Here is a 27,409-nt window from a genome sequence, read left to right as displayed (position 1 = left end):
AGCGCAACCAAATTGAGGATACTCAAGAACATTGCTCTGATACCATGATAATTTTGCAAAATAGACAAAAGAAGATTTGAGAGGGAATAAAAAAGGAGGCTAGGTTTTCATTATAACGAAAGAGATAAAAAAAGAGTACAAGAGCAACAAAATATATAGCCAAAATAATGAGAGGCTAAAAGACTAAACTACCCTTACATATTAATAAAACTTATATTATTAACAAATATTTCATAGGGCTCAATCCTATTCAGGGCCGGCATTGATATTTATATATACTATAGACCTATAATTCATTATATTATATATATTTTTTAAAAACAGTAAATTAGTTTTTATTAAAATTATTGACAATGTTGACAACTTTAAAACTGTACGTTCCACCTAGTATATATATATATATAGGGGATTCACTTTAAGCCCCACCGGTGGGGCTCTCAACGTTCTCGACCCGTGAACAGTTTTCGGCACGATTTTTTTCATGACCGTGTATATTGTAGATATTTAGAGCATTCTGCAAATTTTCAGAAAATTCTGAATAGTTTACAGTACCGAAAACTAGGTTCAAACATGTTGTTGCACCCGTGACTAATTTTTTTATGCGAGTGGAAATCAACATATTTGAACCTAGTTTTCGATACTGTAAACTATTCTAAATTTTCTGAAAATTTGCAGGATGCTCTAAATAGCTACAATATACACGGTCATAAAAAAAAATTGCGCCGAAAACTGTTCACGGGTCAAGAAACACTGAGAGCCCTACTGGTAGGGCTTAAAGTGAAGCCCCTGTAGAAGAATTGTCATATATATATATATATATACTAGATACAAACAACGTGCAATATGCACATTTACTTAGTTTTATTTATAGAATTTATTAATTATTTTTATTAAATTTATATTAATGTCATATAAATTTTGAAATAAATATTTTATTTTAATTAAATCATTTATTTATTTTTGTTTAAGTTTATGTTTGTTCTAGTTTTTGAATTTGGGAGTGACAACAAGAAATTATATATTATATGTTTAATGTAATATTAAATACTATACGTATATTTTAAATTTAAGTTTCTAGCTAGTTTTAAAAAAAACAATTTGTTACTAATTCACATTAGATTATATTATATATTTAATATGATATTATTATAATAAGTGAGTTTAAGTTTAATTAAATTTTATTTAAGTTATAAAATGTATGATTTTATTATTTTTAAATAATTATCGTTGTAGAATATCTAAAAAAATATTATATATTAATTTGTTTAATCATTTATTATTTTTAAATAATTATTTTTGAAAATTATCTAAAAAATATCATATTTTAATTTGTTTAATTATTTATTATTTTTAAATAATTATCATTGTAAAATATCTAAAAAAATATCCTATCTTAATTTTTTTAATAATTATTTTTATTTTATTTAAGTTTAAAAAATGATTACAAACTATCGTTAAATATAAGAATATTTTGTTAAATATAAGAATATTCCGTTAAAGTTAACATTAAAAAAATAAAAAACCATTAAAACAAAGAATTTCCGTTATCTACACACTTTTTATATATAATAGATATATATATATATATATACTTGTATAATATCGTTGTTCGGAAAAAAAAAACTATCAAGATTAAATATTTTGGGTGGAGAGATGATTCGAAATTTTTATTTGAGTCTTTAAACTTTAAAGGTTATTATCACATTTCTCAGACATTTTAAAGATTTTTGAGAGAAAAAAAAAATCTAACTGAAAATATAGGTGAATCTAATTTTTCGATTTATATGTCCATTTTTTAATCCTTGCTTCTACGTACCTTGGCCCTTATAGTGATCATTTGTGTTGTGTGGATATATTCTTAATTAAAAAGGCATTTAATTATAGGGAGGCCTAATTAATCTCATTATATTTTTTTGTTGTCGGGCAATCTCATTATATTCAAATAAAACAATGTGGGGCACAATTTTATTAGGTCATTCTCATTTAATCAATTAAATTTCTAATGATCGGTGGTTGGTGTTTAATTTGTTGCTGGGAATTAATATAAAATGCAAATCCTAGCTCCTCTATTCTTTTACAAAATATGATTACATGTCAAAAAAAAACAACCCGCATTTATTACATAATTAATAAAAATGATCTGTATTATAGATTCCAATTATCATTAGAATCCTTTAAAAGGGATCGATTAACGGATTAAAACAGTAAAGTTCAGTAATTTGTTTTTTCAAATATGTTACTTATCGTTTATAGCATTCTTTTACCTTTAAAAAATTAATCTAAATCTAGATAAACAAATATATGACCACGTAAAACCTCTCTAAGTACGTACACACGAGATCAACAAAAATTACTCATCAATAATCTCCACAACTTGAAAGAAAAAAAAATCACACTAAAATATTGAAAGAAAATAAAACTTGAAAGAAAGACAAATTAAGCACCAAAATCTTAAAGCTGAAAAACTTTTAGTTTTCATAGGGTACAATAAAAATAAAAATAATAAGAAAAAAAACTAACATCTTGAATAAATGAGCCGTTATATAAACTAAACATGCCTTTCGGGTGACTAGACAAAGCATGTAAATTAATAGAAATATTATTAAAAAACTTGTTACATATTCTCTGCTTCAACATCAATCTTCTACACATCAGATACCACATTCTCCTGCTTTTTCTCACTCCTTTCCACACCCATTACCTTTTTCTGATCAGTTTTGGAACTCACAATTTAGGAAAGAAAGAAAAGAAAATGTAAATGTGATACTTAAATACAATTCGTTTTAAGAGTCTTAACAATTAGATTGAACAGGACAAAGTTTCAAACAAAATCTTATATTTTTATATAAACAGGTTTATGCATGCTCGACAAGTCAAAGAAGTAATTGAGAAACTCAATCGTAGAAGGAAGAATCCAATTGAGAGAATATTTATATATATAAAAAAAAAACAAAAAAAAATAATAGGTTTTGAAACTAAGTTTGGGGGTGTAGCATCTTTGAAAAAAAAAAACAAAAAAGTGAAGTTGTGTTGAAGTTTTCTTTATTTTCTAGTTGTGTGGAATTAAATAATGGCAAGAGAAATACAAAAATGTCAATATTGTGGGTGAATCTTTGGGGAATTGTTTGTGAGCTTGTAATTGATCCTAGATAAATTGAGATGTTTAGGGTATTGTGAGCCAAAAATACTACCTTTTATCCTACCCTAACCTAAGCCAAACATTATAAGCTAGTTAAAGTCCTATTGATCTTGGGTGTAGTGTTAGTCTACATTAGTGGAGAGGGTCTCACTAAGTCAACATATGGAAGCAAGCATTAAGCTTTAGGATCGAGGTGTAATTTTTTCTAGGGAATCAAGATTGTTTGGGAAGGTTTATGCACATTCTATTGGTGGGAACACTTGACATATGCATTTGTGGCATAATTAGCACTCGAGATTTGATTGAGAGCATTGGCAAGAGGCACACTCATCACTATCATCATCATATTCCACCATCATTTTAATAAATTTCTGAGAGCATTTCCTTTGCTAAGCTAAATCCTAAGAAAGCATATCCTCTTGAGTGTGTGTGTTGTTGATTGAGTCGGTTTTGTTGTGTGTTTTTTCTTTCTTTCTTTTTGAGTCATCACTCGAGGGCGAGCAATGTTTTAAGTTTGGGGGTGTGATAACTCTATGATATAGAGTTATTTATTTGACTTTTACACTTAATTATGCATAAAAAGAGTGATGACTTTGGTGTTTGTTTGTCAATTTTAAGTTGTTATCTATCTATATAATTAGTTGATCTAATATTGGAGTCTTACAATATTTTGGGTTTAAATTGGAATTAAATAACTAATCTTGTTCTATTTTTCTGTGTAAAAAGGGAATCAAGCTATCCATGGAAGGATTGAAGAAGAAAAATTGGAAGTTTGGTTTGGAAGCAAAAGCTGAAACTTTCCAGATTGCTAAAATTCATGCTGCAGCATGCTGGAGCTCACTTGCTGACGTGGAAATTAAAGGCAGCTGTGTCATTTCTTTTTAATTCGTGGCCAGGTGGCATGGGTCCATAACTGGTGCCAGCTGGAGTTATATTTGGGCAGAAAAGTGGTCCAATTAAGTGGGCCTAAGTGGAGGAAAAGAAGGGGGATTTCTAACTGGAGAGATGATTTTTTGTACCCTAATTTGGTAAATAGGGAGAACAAGACGTATCACCTTGGTGGGAGCCATTGAAGGACTATCATCAGAAGAAAAAGTACAGAAAAACAAAGAGAAAAATAGAGAGAAGTACAATTGTTGAAGGGGAACGAGAAGGACAAGGAGGATTCACACACCTACTATATCGGATTTGTCCCATTTACTCTTCTTCTTTGATTTTTGTATTTCCTAATTTTGAATAGCTATTTTAGAACTCATGGATATCAATTTTCCATTTCAGATTTTGGATACTAATTTAGCTATGAGCTAAGCTTTTTGAGACTTGAATGGTTAAAGAACCCTATGTCATAGTTATTAAAGTTTAAATGCATATTTACGTAAATTCACCATTGTTCATTCAAGTGTTGTTCATGATTATTGTTTGTTGTTGTTTGGCTAACAATGGCAGATTATTAAGCTAGATTTAATTCTGGAAAGGTTGAATGTAGTAGTTTGTACTTGAATGATGCAAGAGCATAACCATTGTTAGGTTGTTCTTAGTGAGTAGAATAGGAATATTTTACTTGCCTTGCATAACTTTTGAGAATTGGTGCTGTTATTTGTGTTCTTAAGTCTGATTTAATATAGGAATATATTTAATTGGATGGTAGAACTATATTCACGAGTTTTGGAAAAATCTGGTGAGCACATTGGGAATTCTAGTTAACTCTGGTGCGATTTGCTAAATTTAATGCTATAGCATTCTGGGCAGTTTCTGACATAGGGGGATTTAACTATTCAAGTCCAATTTTTCCATTGATAATTCTTCTTGATGTTATTTCTCTAGAACTTGTGGTTAATTTTAAGCATATTTTCATTTCTTTCATTTTATTTTATTTTAAACAACCACTCAATTCAGTTTCTTAAATTTCTAAATTGTAATTAATTGGTGTTTACATTGAACTTTTTAATACCAATCCCTGTGGAGACGATTCACTTATCATTATATTACTTGTGTGACTGCGTATACTTGCGTATATTTTAATCATTAGAAAATTCACAACAAACGGCAAGGGGCCGGAAGCAGCGTTTAGCACGCGGAGTGCGAGTTGCCAGTGCGAGACCCCTAGGGATACCTGGGATATCCTTACGGTATAGACCGCGAATCCAGGGCCTGGTAAAGCGTCTGGGACGGCATGGCCGTACGTGTATAGCCTGGTGATGGCTTGATTTTATGTTATGTGTTTGATATGCATATATTATCTGCTTGTGAGGGTTTTCTTGCTGGGCTTCGGCTCACGGGTGCTCTATGGTGCAGGTAAAGGCAAGGGGAAAGTCGATCAACCTTGAGTATGGTGAGCGTGACGGGTGGCACGTACATGTCTGGTCTGCCTGGCTGTTACGGCCAGGGGCGTTTTTGGGAGATGATTGTACTAAACTTGAATTTTGTCGTCTAGTCGACTATGGTTATATTTTGAGTTGTAAATATTTCTAAACAATGTTTTTGGGATCCCAAATGTTAAACGCTTTATAATTTTCAATGAAAGGTTTATTTTCTAATTTATGACTCTGATTATGATTTAATTACACTTTTGTCCTAAAATCTCGATTAGCGAGTTAATTGCACATTTTAAACTCACTTAGTAACGGCTCTAAGGCGGTAGGGCGTTACAGAGCACACCTCCATTTCTTTACTAATGCGATTCGCTGAGACATAAGCCAAACCTCCAATGTTCTCTTTCTATGCCGCATTGTAGAAAAGATGTGGACCACCTGTGGATTGATTCTCCTGTCTAAGTTTGTCTTCTTCTTAGGGATCATCGCCGCTGCATTGTCTTCCTTGGAAAGATTTAGTTCCTCATGTCTATGAATTACTTGTTGTAGTAAGCTTCGCAGTGGGGTCTAAGTACCTTAAATGAGTCTTCGGTTCCTTTCCCTCCATATTGCCTCGAACATGCAACCAGCAAACCCAAGGATATCTAGACTAAATTTCCCATTTTGGATCTTGGCAATGCTTTCAACAAACTCTTTGATAGTTGCAGCCTGTATATGTTGCATGATCTCACATTGAATGGATTAGCAAACCATAAGGACCTAGCCATTGAATATTCCTTGAAGATGTGAATTTGAGACTCATAAGCTTCATCACATAATAGACAGTGTTTATCATGAACAAAGTCCAGATTGCTTATGGTTGGTAGTGTTTCTGCTATAGGCCGCCACAGGACATACTTATTCTGATGTGGATGGCTGGATTCTAGATTGCTTCCTAGATATTTTGGGGGATTTGAATCGATACAATTGGTCTTGTAGATAGGTAGATTTTACTAAATTTTCTCCACTATTGTTTCCTTTCCAAATAATCGTATCATGTGAGCCACTAGGAAGCGGATCAATCAAGGCAAGTCTTCTCCCCATTGTTTCCCCAAAGACTTCACAAAGAAGTTGGACATTCCACCTATTTTGAACTAAAATATATGCTATTGTTTTAAGGTATGGGGCTCTAGTTCTGTGGGATTCCATGAATTCACAAAACTCATGATAAGATAGCCATGGAATTCATGGTTGTTTCCATATATCCACCTTGTTTCCATCACTAACCCAAGTGTGGCACCCTTTGAACAACACATTCCTAGCTTCCAAAATGCCCCTCCACATTGGGGAATCATTACTCTTCCCTTCAACGGACCAGAAAGATTTTTTACTACAATACTTCCTCCTTAGGCAGTTATTCCAAGGCTTGTTATCATTTGTGGCCAGCTCCCACGCTAGTTTCGCAAGCACGTACTACTACAAAAAAATGTTTTTTAGGGCTCACGAGTCATCTATTTGAGAGCCTTAAAAAGTGAGGTTTTTTAGGCTCGTATTGCGAGTCCTAAAATGTTTTATTTTTATTTTTTAAAAAATTAATCGGTAGCCAAAGCTCCCGTCGGAGCTCCGAAGATGACGACGGCGCCACCACCCCACGGTGGTGGTTCGATCCGATCCTTCAATGGGTTTTGAAGCCTAAAGCACAAGGAATGCAATGGTGGTGATCATTTGGCTCGAGGTGGTCAAAAAATGCCCAAAAAGTTTCAGAAACCCACATGGTTTCCAAACTTTTGAGGCTCCTTCAAGTGGACTAGGGGGCGCGTGAGGCTAAGGGCTCGCAGGGCTGGGGGTTTTGGGGGCTCAGGGAAGACAGTGGGCCAGCATGTGTAGGCGGGGGGTGGCCGGAGAGCCGCTATCGTGGCTGGGCAGCAAGCTTGCGAGAGAGAGAGAGAGAGAGAGAGAGAGAGAGAGAGAGAATACAAGGAAGAGAGAGAGAGAGAAATAATGGGAAATAATGGGCTGTTTTTTTTTCTTTTGTGATTTATATATAATAAAACTTTAGTGAAAAAAAAATATTCAAACTTTTAGGACACACATAAGTTTTTAGGGCTCGCATTGTGTGTCCTAAAAGAAATTCTTTAAGTACTCTCAATGAGTGTCCTAAAATGTCGAGGAACTTTAGTTAAAAGAAATTCAAACTTTTAGGACACACATCAGTTTTTAGGGCTCGCGCTGCATGTCCTACAAGAAATTTTGTAAGAAATCTCAATGAGTGTCCTAAAATTTCAAGAGATATTTTTAGGACTCGCATCTAGGTGAGTACCCTAAAAAAAGTGTCTTAAAAGCATGTTTTTGTGGTAGTGAGGGCTTTGTTCATGTCCTCAAAACATCTGAAACTCAATCCTCCTGAAGCCCTTGGTTGGCAGAGGATGTCCCAACTGCGATGACCCTTGAACCTGTCCTTATCTGCCTACCCTGTCCACCAAAATTTCCTTGTGGCATCATCCATATCTCTACAGATGGATAGAGGAAGTCTAAACTTTGTAATATTATAGATTGGAAGATTCATTGCCATAGATTTGACTAAGGTTGTGCGGCGTGAAAAAGACAGTAGTTTAACCTTCCACCCATCTAAACGCGTCATTAATTTTTCCTTCAACCTCATATAGTCTTGTTTTTTCCTTATTTTGAAGACAAAATGGTTCCCCAAATACTTTTCTTCTCCAGTAGTCGGATTTAACCTTAAAGCATTGAGAATGACATCTTTGTGACTTTTCAATACATTACTCGAGATCAAGGTGTTGGATTTATGCTTGCTACATTTTTTACCCGACTATCTCTCATACGACTTTATATATTCAATTAGGGCGAGTCCTTCTCTAACATTGTCCATAGAGAAAAGGATTGTGTCATCTGCAAATATTAGATGGTTGATTGGGGGGGCCATTCCTAGAAATGGTGATTCCATGGATTTCACCCGCTTCTTGCTTCCTTTGGATTAACTTAGATAACACATCATTGCAAAGGATAAATAGAAATGGGGATAAGGGATCACCTTGTCTAAAACCACATTGCGGGGCAAATTTCCTCAATGGGAAGCCGTTTAGAAGAATAGAATAGGACACAGATGGGATACTGCTCCAAACCAAGCTACATAAGGGTTCACCGAATCTATTTGCCTTTAGGACCCGTAAAATGAATGGCAATTCCATTCTGTTGTACGCCTTGTGCATATCTAATTTGATGGTCATCAAGACACCCTTTCTCTTCTTCTTACGGATTGAGTGAACCAACTCATTAGTGAACACCGACGATTCCGCAATCCATCTACCAGGGATGAATGCAAATTGGTTTGCAGATATAAGATTATCCATAAGTGGTCTTATCCTCTTAACTATCATCTTAGCCAAAATTTTATAGGCAAAGTTACAAAGGCCAATAGGTCTAAATTGGTCAACTTTGTCAGGACTCTCCACCATTAGAATTAGGTAGATGTAGGTGTAGTTAAATTGCCTATCAAACCGAGCAGTGGAGAAAAATTCTTGGACGAAATTGACCACTCCTTCTCGAAAATATCTCAATACTTCCTGTAGAAATAGTCTGACATCCCGTCAGGCCCAAGAGCTTTGAGGGGATGCATACTGGCCACTATACTGGCAGTCCTCTTTAAGGTCGAAGAATATCCCCCACAGACCTTCCTGCATGGTTTTGATCCTCTAGCTTCCTTTCAGTGATCACAATCTCTGGGTATAACTCTCTTCCCATACATCTTCACGAGTACACCTATATTTACTATTTCTTCATTTACTACAATGCTCACCTCAAGTTCCAAGGAAATGACTTCAATGAACCTTCCCCTTAGAGCTTCTATCTGGAGGTTTTGTTCTCCGCTTAGCTTTGCGTTAACTCCTATGTCTACCTCGTGTTCCTCTTCTATTATCTCGTCTGCCTTCTCATTACTACATAGTTCAACTGGTTCAGCAGACACTTCATTAAATGACTTCGTGTTGGACTGCTCAGATTGGACTATCTGCTCCTCCATTAGCTCCTAATCCTTTGACATTCTAGCCTCTTCACTGGGATTGGAATCCCTCATAAATGCTACCAACCAATGAAACAGTAACTTGGGAGAAAGAATAAACTTCAATAGGAAATAATCCTTTGACTATTTTCACTCTTGTTGGTCAGCCAACTTTTTCATCTTCTCGAGAGAAAATCACATATCAACTTTCTCACCTTCTCTCCCATTAGACATGCTTCCTTGTGTGCTCTTTCAGATATTATATTCCCATCTTGGATCCTCTCAGAGCAAAATATATTGACTTCAATTCCAACTAGGGAAGAGATTAAATGTACGCTATTTTCTATGGACTCTGAAGGTGATATACTACCTAAGAATCTATAAACTTGAAGAAGTCAAACAAGATCTAAAGAAATAACAAAGAACAAGTAAAAGATTCACACAAAGCAATTTTTACAAGGTTCACCACTGCACAAAGTAATGGCTAATCCTTGGGACCTAGTCCAGAAAAAGAATTCCACTAAGATATGAATTGCAAGTTTTACACAGTATCTCTGAATTTACAATCAAAATAGTAAATCATCTATACTTGTCTCTCTTGCAAAATTCCTTAGCTTGAACTAGTTGAATCTTCACACTTGAACTCTTGCAGATCTAACTTTCTTCCAATACTCAGCCTGACGAACAATCACAGCTAGCCATGGATGAACACACTCTCAAGATCAAGTTCTTCAACCTGTAAAAGAAAGATAACAAAAACAAACTATACGTAAAACCCACACCACAAGCTCACCGTTGAGAGAATCAATTAACCCATATATAGATCTAAGATCTAACCAACTCAAAATACCCAGCCATGCTCAAAACAGAAAATCGTTAGAAAAACTAATTAACTCAGCACACACTAAAAAACTCGAAACCTAACAATACAGTCACACAAAACAAAGCCACGTAAGCAAACAGTCAATTAAAACAATATCCAACTGACAGATGCAACTGGCAAAATAGGAGATGAACCGAAATACTGTCAAAATACAAAATACAGATGGAACTGAAAAACTAACAGATGAATCATAAAATTGCCAAAATACAGAATACACAAAGTAAGACACTTACAATCTCCCCCTTGGCAATTTTATGATCAGTGCAAAAATAAGAACAACAAAATAAATGAAACAACAAACAAACATAACACCCAAGAACTACCCAAATCTCCCCCTCAATGATCATAAACGAGCCGACCGACGAAGTCTTCCACACATAAGTTTTCGTGGAGGAGACGAGGATTGAGTAGGAACAGAGACAGAAGTGCCATCAGTAGCAGGAACAAACTCCCCCTGGACAGGATGCTGAACCTTATCTGAAGCATTAGGAGACAACTCCCCCTGGACAGTATTCGGAGCCTTATCAGAAGCATTAGGAGACAACTCCCCCTGGGAATGAGCCGGAGAATGAACAGTCTGAGGCACTGAACCAGCCCCCTGAACAACAGATGGAGAAAGAGATTGAACAACCTGTCGAAGACCAGCTAACTGAGCCAAAACCTCGCGTTCAAATGCCTTGGAACGCTGTTGAGATTGCAGCAAAGAACTCTGAAGACTGTCTAACTGAGATTGCTGAGAGTAAAGCATTTCAAACAACTTGTATTTCCAAGAGGCAGGAGGTAAACCTTTCAAAAGAGGATATTTCAGTGGCTGAGGAGGAGGAACAGGTTTAGAGGACTGAGGCTGAAACGATTTATCGAGAACCGGAAGAGGTAGGAAAACATCTTGTGAGGTAAACTTAGGATGAGCAGCCAAAGTAACCTTGTGAACCAAACAGGGATAAGGAAGAAACAACCGACGACTCTTGGTAAGAAAAGCTTGATACACCCTGTCAAACATAAGCACAGAAAAATATATGGAAACACCAGTGCCCACAACATATAGAAAACGCCCAATATCAGCAGTTACAGTTGAAGTATGTGAATTTGGAATCCAATTAGTTAGAGCAACCTTATGCATAACACGATAGAAACTAGTTAAAGAAGGAGTAGGAAAATCATTTGAAACCTCATTCCAGCAAAAATCAGATTGACCTGTCAGCTCACAACTCACTAGGTTTAAATCAGGGGCATACTCAGCATTATAAACAACATTAGTAACCAAAGGTATATTCATTAAAGCCCTAATAGTGGATGGAGCAAAAGAAATACGCTTACCCCTACAAAATACAGTAAAACGATTTGGATGCTGAGCATCAAGCAGAGATTTTTCAATGTTAGAATAAAATTCCCGGACCAGATTTTGTGAAGACATGACTAGACCAGAGATAGTGTTAACCCAATGACGAGACTCGAGAAGCTCAAGAAGCCTAGGGAAATCTTCTAACACGACAGAATTTTCAAAATGCAATCTACGAAATGACACAAAATCTTTAAACCTTTTTTCAGCAAAACGATTGACAAAAAAATAGACAGAGTTAGGATCAGACTCACCGCCAACCGAGGATGATTTGGATTGCTGAAGTTTCGATGAAAGACCAGTAGAAACCTTAGACTTCTTACGAGGAGGAGGAGAAGGTATATGGTCAGAAGAAGGCTGAGGGGGGTGAAGAGGAAGACCCAGCAAGATTAATGGAGGCTCGAGTAACTCATCGAGGAACCTGAGCAGACTGATGAGAGGTTTTTTTCTTGTGGGCAACAGACTTTACCCGAGTCCCACGAAACGAACCAGATGGAACAATGGAAGGAGAAGATGCAACAGGGGATAACACATCAGGAGGACAACCAGAGATAGGAGCATAGGGAATACCTGGCGAGGAAGAGGCTAACGGAGGCTGAAACACGGACGACTGAACTGGAGGAACAGACGAAGAGACGGGAAGAGCCTCGGCCATGATACCTGTAGAAACCTGAGACTGAACTTTGACACACGAAGAAGATATTAGCCACAATACGAGAAACAAAATAGGGCAGAATAGGAACAGACGGATGAACATTATGTATTTAAAGGAAAATCCCCTTGACCATGTTTGGCAAAAAAAATAAAAGAAGCCTGTGCAACAAGATACCACAAAACCAATATTGAAAACGTAAAAAAAAACTTGACAAAAATCCAAACAGATAAAAAAAAAACACAAATTTCCACAGAGCCAAAAAAAAAAATGATAAAGCCACACACAGAAAAAAAAAATAGAAAATGCAGGAGAAGAATGAACAAAAAAATAGTAAAGACCAGAGAGAACAGAGAAAAGAAAACAAGAATTTCAAGTTAGTGGCAATACAAAGAAAATCTCCAAACGAAGCAAGATGATTTCTAAAAAAAATTTCAACAGAATCTTGAGCTAGAATTCTTCCTTAGTGTGTGCAAGTGTCCTCATGTGAGCTAAAAAGCTCACTCCCTCAAAAGAATTTGATTCATTTCTCTTGAAATTTTTTTTTAGCAATATATTTTTTTTAAACACTCTGGGTTTTTTTTTTTTTTTTTTAAAAGAACCAGCAGATGCTTTCACTCTTTGTCAGAGATGTAGCCGTCATCTTTAGTCAGAAAAGCCAAATGAGAAGGAGCATACTACTAAATGACTAATGGACTACAAGATAACCCTTCCCATTGCATCCAACAAAGGTAGCCTTTTCTGCTGAGAAGAATGAAGAGCTCAACCAAACAAACTGGAAATCAAACAAGAGAAAAACAAACTTGCTTCAGAAGACAATGTAACCACCACACACAAAAAAAAAAAACTAAAAAAAAATGAGCTTCTCTGGACAGTACTAGATCAAATCATACAAACTCCAATGCATTTTCTAAGATGAGCAAAAGTCTGTGAACTCAGTGGCTTAGTAAATAAATCAGCTAATTGGGCCTCTGTGGAAACATGGGAGAAAACAAGAACTTTGGATTCAACCAAGTCTCTAATAAAGTGATAACGAATATCAATATGTTTTGTTCTGGAATGTTGCACAGGATTCTTAGAAATATTAATTGTACTTGTGCTATCACAATAGATAGTCAAAGTTTCTTGGGGAAAACCATAGTCACTAAGCATTTTGTTCATCCAAATTAATTGAGTACAGCAACTACCAACAACTATATATTCTGTCTCAGCAGTAGATAATGAAATAGAGTTTTGTTTTTTACTCAACCAAGACACAAGATTGTTCCCAAGATAAAAACACCCACCAGATGTGCTTTTTCTATCATCTAGACTCCCTGCCCAATCAGAATCACTATAACCAACAAGAGACATATTAGTGTCACACGTATACCAAAGACCAAACTCTAAGGTACCAGCAACATACTTCATGATTCGTTTAACAGCAGTGAAATGAGACTCAGTGGGATTAGAATGATACCTAGCACACAGACCAACACTGAAACAAATATCTGGGCGACTAGCAGTAAGATAGAGAAGACTACCTATCATACTATGGAACAGAGTTGGATCAACAGGTTTCCCAGATTCATCACGTGAGAGCTTTGTTGAGGTACCGATGGGTGTCTTAGCATGTTTAGAATTCTCCAGCCCAAATTTTTTCAACATGTTTAAAGCATACTTGCTCTGGGAAAGGAAAATGCCATTATCTAACTGGCGAATCTGTAATACTAGAAAGAAACTTAAATCTCCAATCATACTCATCTCAAACTCGTTTTTCATAATGTCAACAAATTTAGGGATTTCATTAGGACAGGTAGAACCAAAAATGATATCATCCACGTAAATCTGAGCAATGAATATACCTTTGGAAAGATGTTTGATAAAAAGAGTTTGATCAGCATTGCCCCTGATAAAACCATGTGTGAGAAGATAAGAGGTAAGTTTTTCATACCAGGCCCGTGGAGCTTGTTTTAGACCATACAAGGCCTTCTTAAGCTTGTAAACATGTTGAGGAAGATGAGGATCAATGAATCCCTGAGGTTGCTCAACATAGAATTCCTCTTGAAGTAATCCATTCAGAAAGGCACTCTTCACGTCCATTTGATGAAGTTTGATCTGTAACTGACAGGCTATAGCAAGAAGTAATCGAATTGATTCAAGGTGAGCAACAGGGGCAAAAGTTTCTTCAAAATCAATGCCTTCAACCTGTTTGTATCCTTGAGCAACAAGGCGAGCTTTGTTTCTAGTAACAGTTCCAAACTCATCCGATTTGTTCTTGAAAATCCATTTTGTGCCTACAATATTCTTCCCTTCTGGTCTGTCCACCAAATCCCATACTTCATTTCTTTGAAACTGTAAAAGTTCTTCTTGCATTGCTGCAACCTAATGCTCATCAGAAAGAGCTTGTTTGACATTCTTCGGCTCAATGTTAGACAGATAACACAAATGAGAAATTTCATTGGCAACCTTTCTTCTGGTAACCATAGAAGCTGAAGGATCACCAATGACAACAGTAGGAGGGTGTGCTTTTTGAATCCATGATGGAGGCCCCTTTTTGTACAACCTGACTGGTGAAATTTGATGAGAAGATTCAACTGACTGTTCAAACTATGGACTATCAACAACCACATCTTCAGATTCTCCAGATGGCTCTGTATGATCAGTAGAGGAAGACGATGAGGGTGAACTGGAAATATTAGGCATGAGAACTTGTGAATGAGGTACCAAGGCAGATATTGAACCATCCTCATCATTATCAAGATCATCTGACAAATCCTCTGTGTCATCAAAACGAACATTGACAGACTCCATGACAGTGTTAGTTCGTTTATTAAACACACGATATGCACGACTATTAGGAGAATATCCGAGAAACATACATTTGTCACTCTTGGAGTCAAATTTTCCAAGATAGTCTCTATCATTCAAAATATAGCAGGTACAACCAAAAATCTTCAAGTAATTCAGATTAGGAGTTTTACCTTTCCACAATTCATAAGCTGTTTGAGTAGTTCCAGTTCTGAGATGCACACGATTACTAATGTAGCATGCAGTGTTAACAGCTTCTGCCCAAAATCTTTGAGAAATCCCTTTGGCATTCAGCATAACTCTGGCCATTTCTTGAAGAGTTTTGTTCTTGCGTTCTACAACTCCATTTTGCTGATGAGTTTTTGGAGCAGAAAATTCATGTGCAATGCCCATGTGATCACAAAATTCAGCGAATAAAGCATTTTCAAACTCTTTGCCATGGTCACTCCTGAGTCTAAACACTTTAGCTATCTTTAAGACTTTTTCATTCTGAAGTCTTAAACACAAGGCAGAAAACACTCCGAAGGTATCTGACTTCTCTCGAATAAACTGAACCCAGGTATATCGAGTGTAGTCATCAACACACACCATCACATATCTTTTTCCATTGAGACTCTCTGTCTGCATAGGACCCATCAAATCAATGTGCAACAACTCAAGAGCTCTATTCGTGAGAAGCATCTTAATAGGAGGATGAGAAGCTCTCACTTGTTTGCCTTGCTGACAAGGACCACACACATGTTCTCTGCTAACTTTGAAATCAGGAACCCCTCTCACAGCCTTAAGTTTAACCAACTTCCTCAAATCTCTGTAATTCAGATGACCAAGTCTATAATGCCATAAGTCAGACTTATCTAATGAAACTCTAGAGCACACTTCAGTATTGTCCAGAATGTAGCAGTTATCATTAGACCTTGTTCTAGACAAGATAGAACATCCATCAGTAGACTTTACAAGACATGTGGACTATGGGCCTAGCAAAAGAAAAATTTGGATCACACAGCTGACTTATGCTTAAGAGATTTGCTTTCAGTCCCTTCACATAAAGCACATCTTTGACCACAGGAAGATTTTTAAGCACAAGATCGCCTCTCCCTAGAATTGCTCCCTTGTTGCCATCTCCAAAAGTGACCAGTCCTTCTGTCCCTTCTTTGTAGTTATTTAGCAACTGTTTGTTGCCAGTCATGTGCTTGGAGCATCCGCTATCAAAGTACCACTGATCATCCTTAAAAGAAGAAAGAGATGTATGAGCTACTAGAACAGAAACACCTTTATCTTCCAGAGAGCATCTCGTTAGCTTTGGTCTCCAAACCTCCTTATACTCTTTTCTTTCAGCAAGGGTTGATCGAGATGTACTAACTTGACTTCCTACAAGCTTTCTAAGATAAGATTGAAGCAGATAACATCTCGGTCTAATATGGCCACGACGATTACAGAAATGACAAATTGGAATGAACTTCTGCTTCTGTTCATTATGAGATTTTATGATATTAGATCCATTCCTCTGACTGCCAGAATCATCAATAACAGTGTGTGTTTTATCTGCAGCAGATGAACCAAGAGATTCACCAATGGTAAGGTTGTCTCCCTTTTTGTATAACAGCTTGTAACCAATAGATGTCCTGTCTCCATATGGTTTTTGAAGATGAAGCTGATGATTTAAGGCAGCTGTTCCTGGAGGTATTGATTCCAAAGATTGTTTGGCTCGAATGAGATCAGCTTGAACAGCATACAACTTCTCTTCCTTCTTTTCTAATTCTTCGGTCAAGTGTTTTATCTCAGCTTCAAGCTTGGAGTTGGTCATGTTAAGAGAGGAATTTCGTTCTTCAAGAAGTTTAACTTTTTGAACCATAGTCAGCCACTGTTGATACATTTGCTCATAAGCAGTTTGCTGATCAAGACTGTCAGCTTCAGAGCAGCTGCTCTCATTATCCCCAACTTCATTTTCAACTTCCTCTTCTTTGGCCAGAAAAGCAATGACATTTTTCTCATGATCTGAAAACTCACTGCAACTCCCATCTTTCTCTTCGTCACTGTCACTCCACGTTGTAACAAGGGCCTTCTTCTTCCTTTTCTGAGTGTTAGCAAATTCAGCCTGTATGTGTCCATACCCATCACATTCTCTACACTGAATCCCCCTATTCTTATTGTCTTGAATCTGACTCGTTTTCTGATTAGTAGGAAAATTCTTCTTGAAGATGTTCTCTTTGTTGTTAAAAGTATTCTTCCTCATATTCTTTCTTAAAAACTTCGCATAATTCCTAGTAAGGAGAGCAACTTTCTCTTCTGTTAAAGAATCAAACATTTCTCCTTCTTGGTCACGAGTTTCCTTTAAAACAAAAGCCAAGCTACCTCCAGTCTTCTCAGTTTCCTTGTCTTTCACTTTCTTTCCCTTACTCCATCTTTTTAGGGTTAATTCATAATTCTGCAGAGAACCAATCCGTTCATCCAGATCCATATCTTCAACATCATGAACTTCCTCAATAGATGTGAGTATGGCTTTGAATCTTCTTGGAAGAGACCCAAGAACCTTCCTTACAAGCTTATCGTTTGAGTAGGTCTCTCCTAGAGCATAGGACTCATTCGAAATATCACACAACTTCGCATGAAAATCAGCAATCGAATCTTCTTCATCCATGGTAAGATTTTCGAATTCTCTGGCTAAAGATCTCAGTCTTGACTTCTTGACAGCCGAAGTACCCTCATTCTTGATCTTCAACTTATCCCATGCTTCCTTAGCAATCTCACAATTTGCAACCACTTTCATCTGATTAGTGGAAACAACATTGAAAATGGCATTGAGAGCTTCAGAGTTAAAATTGGCCTTCTCAATTTCATCAGTCGTCCACTTGCTCGCAGCCTTAGCAATATCAACATCTCCAACAAGCTCAGCTGGGGGTGTCCAACCCTCAGAAACAGCCATCCAAACTCGTTCTTCTACAGATTTAAGATAAGCTCTCATCTTTGTTTTCCAATAAGGATAGTTAGCCCCTTCAAGCATGGGAGGTCTGGTGGTAGATCCTCCTTCTCTAAACATATCCATGACTGTCAACACAACAACAACAAAAAAACTCTCGAAGATGACACTAAGAGAGGGTAAGATGGATCAGCAGAATAAAAAGAATCAAAGGCAAACAAATCACCCAAACTGAAACACCGAGGAAACAGTAATCAAGAATTACGAATGCTCTGATACCAAAATGAAGGTGATATACTACCTAAGAATCTATAAACTTGAAGAAGTAAAACAAGATCTAAAGAAATAACAAAGAACAAGTAAAATATTCACACCAAGCAATTTTTACAAGGTTCACCACTACACAAAGTAATGGCTAATCATTGGGACCTAGTCCAGAAAAAGAATTCCACTAAGATATGAATTGCCAGTTTTACACAGTATCTCTGAAATTACAATCAAAATAGTAAATCATCTATACTTGTCTCTCTTGCAAAATTCCTTAGCTTGAACTAGTTGAATCTTCACACTTGAACTCTTGCAAATCTAACTTTCTTCCAATACTCAGCCTGACGAACAATCACAGCTAGCCATGGATGAACACACTCTCAAGATCAAGTTCTTCAACCTGTAAAAGAAAGATAACAAAAACAAACTATACGAAAAACCCACACCACAAGCTCACCGCTGAGAGCATCAATTAACCCATATATAGATCTAAGATCTAACCAACTCAAAATACCCAGCCATGCTCAAAACAGAAAATCGTTAGAAAAACTAATTAACTCAGCACACACTAGAAAACTCGAAACCTAACAATACAGTCACACAAAACAAAGCCACGTAAGCAAACAGTCAATTAAAACAATATCCAACTGCCAGATGCAACTGGCAAAATAGGAGATGAACCGAAATACTGTCAAAATACAAAATACAGATGGAACTGAAAAACTAACAAATGAATCATGAAATTGCCAAAATACAGAATACACAAAGTAAGACACTTACAGACTCTTTCAAAGCCCCGAGCTTGGGCAGTATGACAGTATCACGCTATTATCAAGTCTTATTGTTTTTAGTCAAGTGCTAAAATGGATGAAAAATATGTTTTCACAAGTGACTAAATAGTCTCTATTTATAGAATTTTGAGACATCATTTGAATTTCAAATTCCACCAACCCTTCGTTGTTACCAAAGTTAAAGTGGATGTTTATGGTATTAAATGATTTGGGAGTTACTTGAAGTGTTCCAAATGTTAAAATTAATGAAAATTCAAAAATGAGATTTGACTGTCAGCACCGCAGAGCTTGTAATCTCCCATTTTTTGCATTTTGCCACAAAAACGTCAATATTCTTCTCCTTTTGATTTTGTAACTTCCATACGCCTAATGAGAGTTAAAATCATATCTCCAACAACCATATAACTTAATGACTCATGAAATTCAATTTATAAATTTGTAACTCTCATTTCACATTATTGAGTGATCTTTCGAAAGTTAACAATAGTTACTGATTTTGTAAGATATGTAATTCCCAAAAGTATTTAACAAATTTGGACACACGCATTTATCCCACTTATTTGTAATTCTCAAATTATGTTTTAAAATGTGAGAAACTCATTTTTTCACACTTATTTAATATAATATTTTATTATTGATAAACAATATAACAATTTTTGCAGAATCATTGACTTACGAAATATGCGGAACTCCAAAAGGTATCAATGCAGTGGTGGTGATCATTTGAAAATATATTGTCTAAATTTGACATCAGTTGACTAGGGGTGAGCATCGGTCAGTTTGGGCGGTTTTTTCATAACATAAAATCCAGAATTCAGTTTTCGGTCCGGATTGGTGCAATCCAAAAACCGACCGACTAAACCAGTTAAAAGAAAAAACTGACCGTTTTGGACCGCGGTTTGGTCGGTTAAACTGACCAAACTGAATTTCTTATTTTATTTTAAATTAATTTTTTTTTTTGAAAGTTTTAGTTAAAAATCTAAATTTTTTGGATTGTTGGAATCCATTTTTGTGCATTTTTAAAACATAAATATATAGAACATAATTTCATTTATTTTTATTTTTATTTAATAATTTTAATAATGAATAATTATATAATATTATATTATTATATATTATATTGTTCGGTCAGTTTCGGTTCCGCCGGTCGGTCCGGAAAAAATTTTCAAACCGACCGAACAATGGCGGTTTTTTCGGTATTCGGTTTAATTGGTTTTGATTTTTTTCGTGTTCGAAAAGTCGGTGTATACGGTTTTTTCGGATTTTATACTCAGCCCTACAGTTAACCATTTTTAACCATATGATAAAACACATATACAAAAAAAAATTATTTTTTAAAACAAAGGGTACATCGTAAAAAAGGGACTAAAAATAGTATAGAATCTTAATATTATTATTATTATTATATAAGGAATATATTCCCTGAAATCTCAATTGAGTTGTACAAATATCAGCCACATGAAAATGGGTAAGGTAATATTCCTTCGTCTGAAATGGACATAAATACGTATCTTATTCAGGTGAAATATTGCTCATGATAAGGAAGCATCTCCGTACATAATTTCCAGAAAATAATTGAATAAACGGTTACATGATATCTTCCATGAAAGCCGACTATATACTTAAACAAAAGTCACTATAAAAAATTAAAAAAAAATTACAAATTTTTTTTAAAATTTTGAAAAACATGACAATTTTTTTTGATAAGTTTTTTATGACATATATATTTTTTTTACATTTTTAAGGGAGTTTTTTTTCCCATGCATGTGTATACCATATTTTATTTTAAGTAGCTAGTTTTAATATGTTTTGAATTTATTTTTATAATTTTAATTTATTTGTAATATATTTTATTATTCATATGTTATAAAACATTTTTTTTCTCATATTATTTAAAAAATAAAAAAACTGAGATCTTCATCATGCTTTTTATTCCCAATGATCTTCTTCTTTTTCATTTCTTTCATTTTTTATTATCTCCTTCAATGTTTTTTCCATAGTCAATTTTTTTTAGTGTTGTGTGGTAACTGGTATCAAAATCATTTTTAATTTTTAAGTGATGTGGTGGTAATTGGTTACAACTATAAAAATAATTTTGATTTTTAGTAATGTACTACTATCAAAATACAAATGAATCGTAATTGGTTACTTAGTCAGATCTAGAAAAGAAAAAAAAAACAAGTATGAAAAAAATAAATTAAATTGATTGTGATAGTGACTGGTTACAGCTAAGTTTGAAAAGAAAAAAAAAAACCAGTCGCAATGGTAACTGGTTACTTATCCAGACCTTGAAAAAAAAATTCAGAACCAAATAAAAAATATAAATTGATCATAATCGTAGCTGGTTACAACTAGGTTTGAAAAAAAAATTCAGAACTAAAAATATATATGATTCGTCATGGTACCTGGTTACTTAGTCATTTGTGAAAGAAAGAAAAAAATTCAAACAAAAAAAATATAAATTGATCGTTATCGTAACTTATTACAACTATGTCTGAAAAAAATTATATATGAATAAAAATAATCAGTCGTCAATTTACTTGGTACTTAAATAGTTTTAAAAAAAATCAGAACCGAACAAAAAAGCTAAACAAATCGTTATGGTAACTAGTTACAGTTAGGGTTGGAAGAAAAAAAAAACATCAAATCTAAGGTGCAAAATCATTTTTAAAATGCAAAATCAAATGTGAAAAAGAAGAAGAATAATAACATTAAAACCATATGTACGTCCTTAAATTCAGCACGAGCCTTCTGACGGCTCGGGTATAGCTGTCTAGCCAAGAACTATAATAGACGATCCACAAGTTCACATTTCCTCTGTAATGGCAGCGCGATTCCTCAAGTAAATAGCACGAGCTGATAAATACAAAGCAATAGACACGATCTGGAAACACTTATGAAGCAAAGCATCCGAGACGCGAGCTGATACTACGCTCAGCTCGGATACGTTAATGATCTGCCATGTCCATGGATCTTTATAAACCTGGATACGTTATATAAACGTGCGTGATCAGATACCACATGCCCGTTCATCCCTGATTCCCGGACACGTAATATAATCGTGCATGTTCAGACATCACATGTCCGATATTGTCAGATGACCCATGATCAGTTTTACCTAATGATTAGACCATACCTTAATATAAATTGTTATATTCATCATTAGCGCAAGACATGTTACATGAGAGATTTGTATTCACATGATGACCCCAATGTCTGCCCAATGATTGCTTTTTCTATAAATACCAAGACCTTGGATAGGGGAGGGAGTTGCTTGTTTTCTGTAATGCAAATACTCAGTAAAAATATAGAGAGATATACAGTAATAATACAGACTTGTGGACTAGGGGGATTTTAATCTCCGAACCACGTAAAAAGGAACGAGTGTTCTTGATTTTTCGTTTCTAGTATTCTTAAGTATCATTTTCTTATTACGGTTTATCCTTAAGCACTAATCCATCCCAGCTATATTTTCATAATTCACTGTTGGCGAAAAGCCGCGTCAACACCATATAAGAAGAAAATGATGACAACGAAGAAGAAGAAGAACTAGAGCTTTGCTAAGAGGACTTGCTCATAGATGGTATTTGGGTAACCGGAGCTCTACCGTTGCTGAGAGAGAAAAGTTGAAGAAAAGGTCTGAGTACGTGGGAGAGGAGAGAGAGTGAAAGATTTTTTTTTTAATTTTTATTTAGGGTAATCTAATTTTTATATTTTATGGAGTTACCACATTTAAAAAAAAATCCCAAAACCTACCATATTAAATGACATTTCTTTTCAATCCATAAATATAAAAACTAATTTAATTTTCTCATATTTATGCTAACTTCTCTAAAAAAAAATTAATAAAAACCCATTGTTCAAGCCTTAATTATATTTAATTACCACGCGATAACCTTTAAATTTCATAAAAGAAATCTTTTAACCCAATCAGTTGAATTATTTTAACTCAAATGTATTCGTATACAGGATAACTTTGCTAAAAAATATTACTAACTCTGTAACAATTATATACATTATAAACTTACGGGGCAGTTTTTTCTTTTCCCCATTATCGATTGATGATGAATAATCAGTTCCCAAAATGTAGAAATATTTATTCTATATTTCCTGTGGTACTATTTGCACTGTAAAATGTGTTATAAATATATATAGGGTATTTCTAAGTTGCATCTCACAATGTTTCCACCTTGTGAATAGTTTTTAGCATGAAATTTTTGTATGATAGTGTATATTATATTTATTTAAAGCATTTTACAAATTTTCAGAAAATTATGAATAATTTACAGTACCAAAAACAAGATTCAAATAGGTTATTGCACTCGTAACTATTTTTTTATGCGCGTAAAAAACAATGGTGTTGTTTGGTAACACTTAAAAAAATAATTTTTTTATTTAATTAATTAAAAGTTTGACAATAAAACATAAAATAGTGTTTGATAACTCTATTTTTATTTATTATTTTTAAAAACTTTAATTAAATTCATTAAATTTTAAAAATAGAATTATTTTTAAAAAACTTTAAAAGGTTTTCGACTTTCGGTTTTTTTTCTTCTATTCTTCAAATCATTTTATATTACTAAACAAAAAATAAAAATAAAAATTATCAAACGTATTTATTATTTTTCGTTTTTAAAAATAAAAATAGTTACCAAACAATTTTTTATTTTTTTAAAATACAGAAACAAAAATAAAAATAATATTTCCATTATGTTTGAACATAATATTTATGTTTAAAAAATTCAAAAATAAAAATTTATCAAACACAACTAATATGCTTGAATATTGTGTTTGATATTTTAAGTTATTCAAAATTTTATGAAAATTTACAAAATACTTTAAATAACTATAATATACACAATTATAAAAAAATCGTGTTGAAAATTGTTCATAGGATCCAAACAAAAAAAGGTATACCGATGCATCTCTTTTTGTTAGTTGCACAAAAAAATTCCTATAAAAAATTACCCTCTGTTTTCTTACTTTATTTTATATGATTTAGCACGAGAAAATATAGTTATCAAATATTAACAAATCAGTGATCAACTTATAATATATATATATATATATATATGCAAATTCAACATGTATAAGTACGACCTTCATTATCTTGGGGTTCTGCATGTTCATTATATTAATATCTTAATTAAGCACGTTCTGTTCTGATTATCTTATCCTCTAGTACTAGAGATTTATTAGTTCTTTAGATTTCCTTACATATCTGTAATTGTTAAGGTTTCATTAATTAATAATCAGAGTACTAGCATATATACTCTTTCATGGAAGTAGTCAAATTGTTATAGCACACCCTACGAAAATATTGCTCTTATAGTGTACTAAAAGTTGTGCTAAATTTGACACATGTTAAAAATTATATCGACTTTAGCATACTATATAGTATGATGCATATTTATTAGAGCACCATTATTTAAATTTTTTATTTACTTTTATGTCATTTTTAATATTTTATTATTACTTCTAGTATAAGGAAGACTTTTTTATATATTTGATTTTTAGATAAAAATTAAAATTAATGAAATATTCATATTTGTTAAATTATTTTAATATTATATTAAATAATGTAACAAATGTGATTTGTCACACTTTGTAATATAATATTGAGAGTTACAAAATTGGACATATGTATGTCCAAGTGTCACTACAAGAAAAAGTAGCTTTTGCGGCGCAACTAATTCGATACAAATAATACCCTTATTTGCGGCGAATTTAGTTATTCGCCACAAATACATGTCCCAATAAATGGCATGAAGTTGTGAATATTTTAACGGCGATTAAATACTATTTGCAGCGATATTATCACCTCAAAATAGTTGAATAGTCACAAAAATGTGGGTAAAAAGTTGGTTGGGAAAATTTCGCGGGCCTTATTTAGCTTGTTGGTATTTGTGTCGAAAATTTGTGCCGCAAATAATGATATTGGTTTAGGGTTTTAGTAGAATGATGTCGTTTTACTAATTACTTATCACTGTCCATATTTGCGGCGAAGTTCTAGGGTATTTGCAGTGAAAAGTTCTAGGGTATATGTTCCAGAGCCCCTTGTTCTTCCTCATTTTTGTGTCACACTCTCTCTCTCCTCTTCGCTTCTCTCTACAAATCCGACCATTCTCCGCCTGAAACCCCACCTCCGACCCTATCCCAACCCCATTCGCCGCACCCTCTTCCCCATCCGACTCTCCACATTACACTACAAGAAAAACCAGTTTAGAAGCAACAATATTAGGGGCGACTATACGTCACCCCTAATATTGGGATTATTAGAGGTGACATGCTGTCAGTCGCCTCTAATATTGGAAAACAATATCAGGGGCGACGTGTATGTTGGGAATTGTGCCCTGAAAGCATATGTAGTAGACAATTAATTAAATTTGTTATGCATATATTTTATGGACTATATTATTCTATGATAATATTAAGTAAATATCAGAAAAATTCATAAGTTCATATATGCGATCTCAACCATGAATTGGTATGAGAGGATTGTGTTTGAGATAAATGAATTTGAATAGTTCGCAGTAAAATAAAATTATGAAATATTTAGATTAATTACTCCAAGTATAGTCCACTAGTATTATAAATACATGTGATCTAGATCTGGATCACTAGTGTAGTAGGACACTTTAGTGGAGGTACTTTATATATTAGAGAATATATAAAACTGGACCAGATATGTTTATTAATACTTAGTTAAATACAATTTCGAAGTATTAAGTAAATATATCAACTGATGATCATATACACATAGATCTTAATCCTGAAGTTACTTTAAACTCTTGTTTATGTTATATGAGTTCTTTGATTCACTCGTTAGGGTTTGTCAGAATGATCAGGCTAGAAACTTTTGTTTTGGGAATCCATTAATGTAAATGGCTGGGGACATAATATACATATATGGAATCTATACATTCTCATAAGAGATTGAATAATGGTTCTCTTAAGGGTTGACTTTTGGGACTGAAAATGTTATTGAGCTCAAATTCATAATTTAGTTATGAATTAACCTTCACTAGTAAAGTCAATGGTACTTAAGGAGATAAGATATAATTAAAAGGGTAAAACGGTAATTTTATTCCCAATTAATTATGAACAATTATTAGATGGTTAATTTGTATGTAATGATTATATCAATGGACGCTTTATTTTATAAAGTACTCAGTAAATGAAATGTCTATAATTACAAGAGTGTAGTCTCATATTTATAGTGGAGTAATCATTAGATTAATAAATTAAGATTATTTAATTAAGTATTTTAATTAATAATCTCAAATTTATTAGAGCTTGGAATTATAGGCCCATAGGTCCCCACAGCGGTTCTATCAACACTATTCAAGGCAAGAGTTGATATAAAGAGAAAAATAGTTGAAAGACACATTTAAGAAGAAATTTGTTCTTCGAGCCAAATATGCAATTATCTGATAACAGTGATTAATTAATTAATTACAAATTAGTTGTAATTAACAAAATTAATTATTATGTAATTTTCGAAATTATATTAAATAGTTAAATTTATTTTCGAAATTATTATTTAATTTAAATTAGTTTTAATTAATTGGTAGAATTAATTAAATATCTTTATTTGAGTGGGCGATAATAATCTGATAAGTTCAAATTAGATTTGAATTTAAAAGATTGATATTTATTTAAATAATTAATTATATGTGATAATTAGTTGAAAAAATAATTAATTCAAATTTGAATTAATTATCAAGTTGTTAGTTTTTTATCTGACAAGGTACTTTGAATACATAATTAAATAATTATGGAAAAATTAAATATCTCTAAAATATAGGGTTGTACATGACCACACACAATCCATGGACTGTGTGTAACATGTACTATACAATTTTTCAGAGATAGATTTTTCAATTTTATTTATTTAATTAATTAATTAATAGAAAATACAAAAGTTAGTTTTTTGGATATTTTCATTAATGAGATAATTAATTAATTAAAAGATAAATTGTAAATTGGTTACATATTTTATTTTTTTAAATTAAATATTTTCTATTTAAGTTAGACTTATCCGAAAATATGAAGACACTCGGTTATTCGCTTTAAAAGAAAAGAGTGATAACTTTTTTATCTCTCTCTAAAAAAGATAAAGAACCATTCTCAGGCTTATTCTCTTGATCTCATGTGTTGAGTACATCAATTAGAATCAGAAATTAACCATCCTTTATTCTCTAAGTGCTCACACACTTCTTGAGGTGTAGAGAACGTTGTGGAAGATCTTGGTGTGAGTACCTGGGAGCAGCTTGGATAGGAAGTTCGTTCAAATTACGGAAATATAGCAAGGACACTTGA

At 33.8% G+C, this 27,409-nt stretch overlaps 1 protein-coding gene across 1 annotated transcript in view; it reads right to left on the bottom strand.

Annotated features, from left to right (window-relative positions):
* Window positions 1–14,911: 14,911 nt before the first annotated feature.
* Window positions 14,912–27,409, bottom strand: part of LOC133795335 (uncharacterized) — a 35,412-nt gene continuing 22,914 nt past the window's right edge. The window contains exons 3-6 of the mRNA XM_062232789.1: window positions 18,675–18,696; window positions 18,309–18,366; window positions 16,114–18,198; window positions 14,912–16,031 (exon numbers count right to left, since the gene is read on the bottom strand). Of these exons, the coding sequence (XP_062088773.1) occupies window positions 14,912–16,031; window positions 16,114–18,198; window positions 18,309–18,366; window positions 18,675–18,696 (3,285 nt within the window). The remainder of the gene's footprint in view (window positions 16,032–16,113; window positions 18,199–18,308; window positions 18,367–18,674; window positions 18,697–27,409) is intronic.

The sequence above is a fragment of the Humulus lupulus genome, chromosome 8 (assembly GCF_963169125.1).
Source record: "Humulus lupulus chromosome 8, drHumLupu1.1, whole genome shotgun sequence".
Classification (NCBI taxonomy): domain Eukaryota; kingdom Viridiplantae; phylum Streptophyta; class Magnoliopsida; order Rosales; family Cannabaceae; genus Humulus; species Humulus lupulus.
Note: the sequence above shows the minus strand (reverse complement) of the source record. Positions and strands in the feature narration are given on the sequence as shown.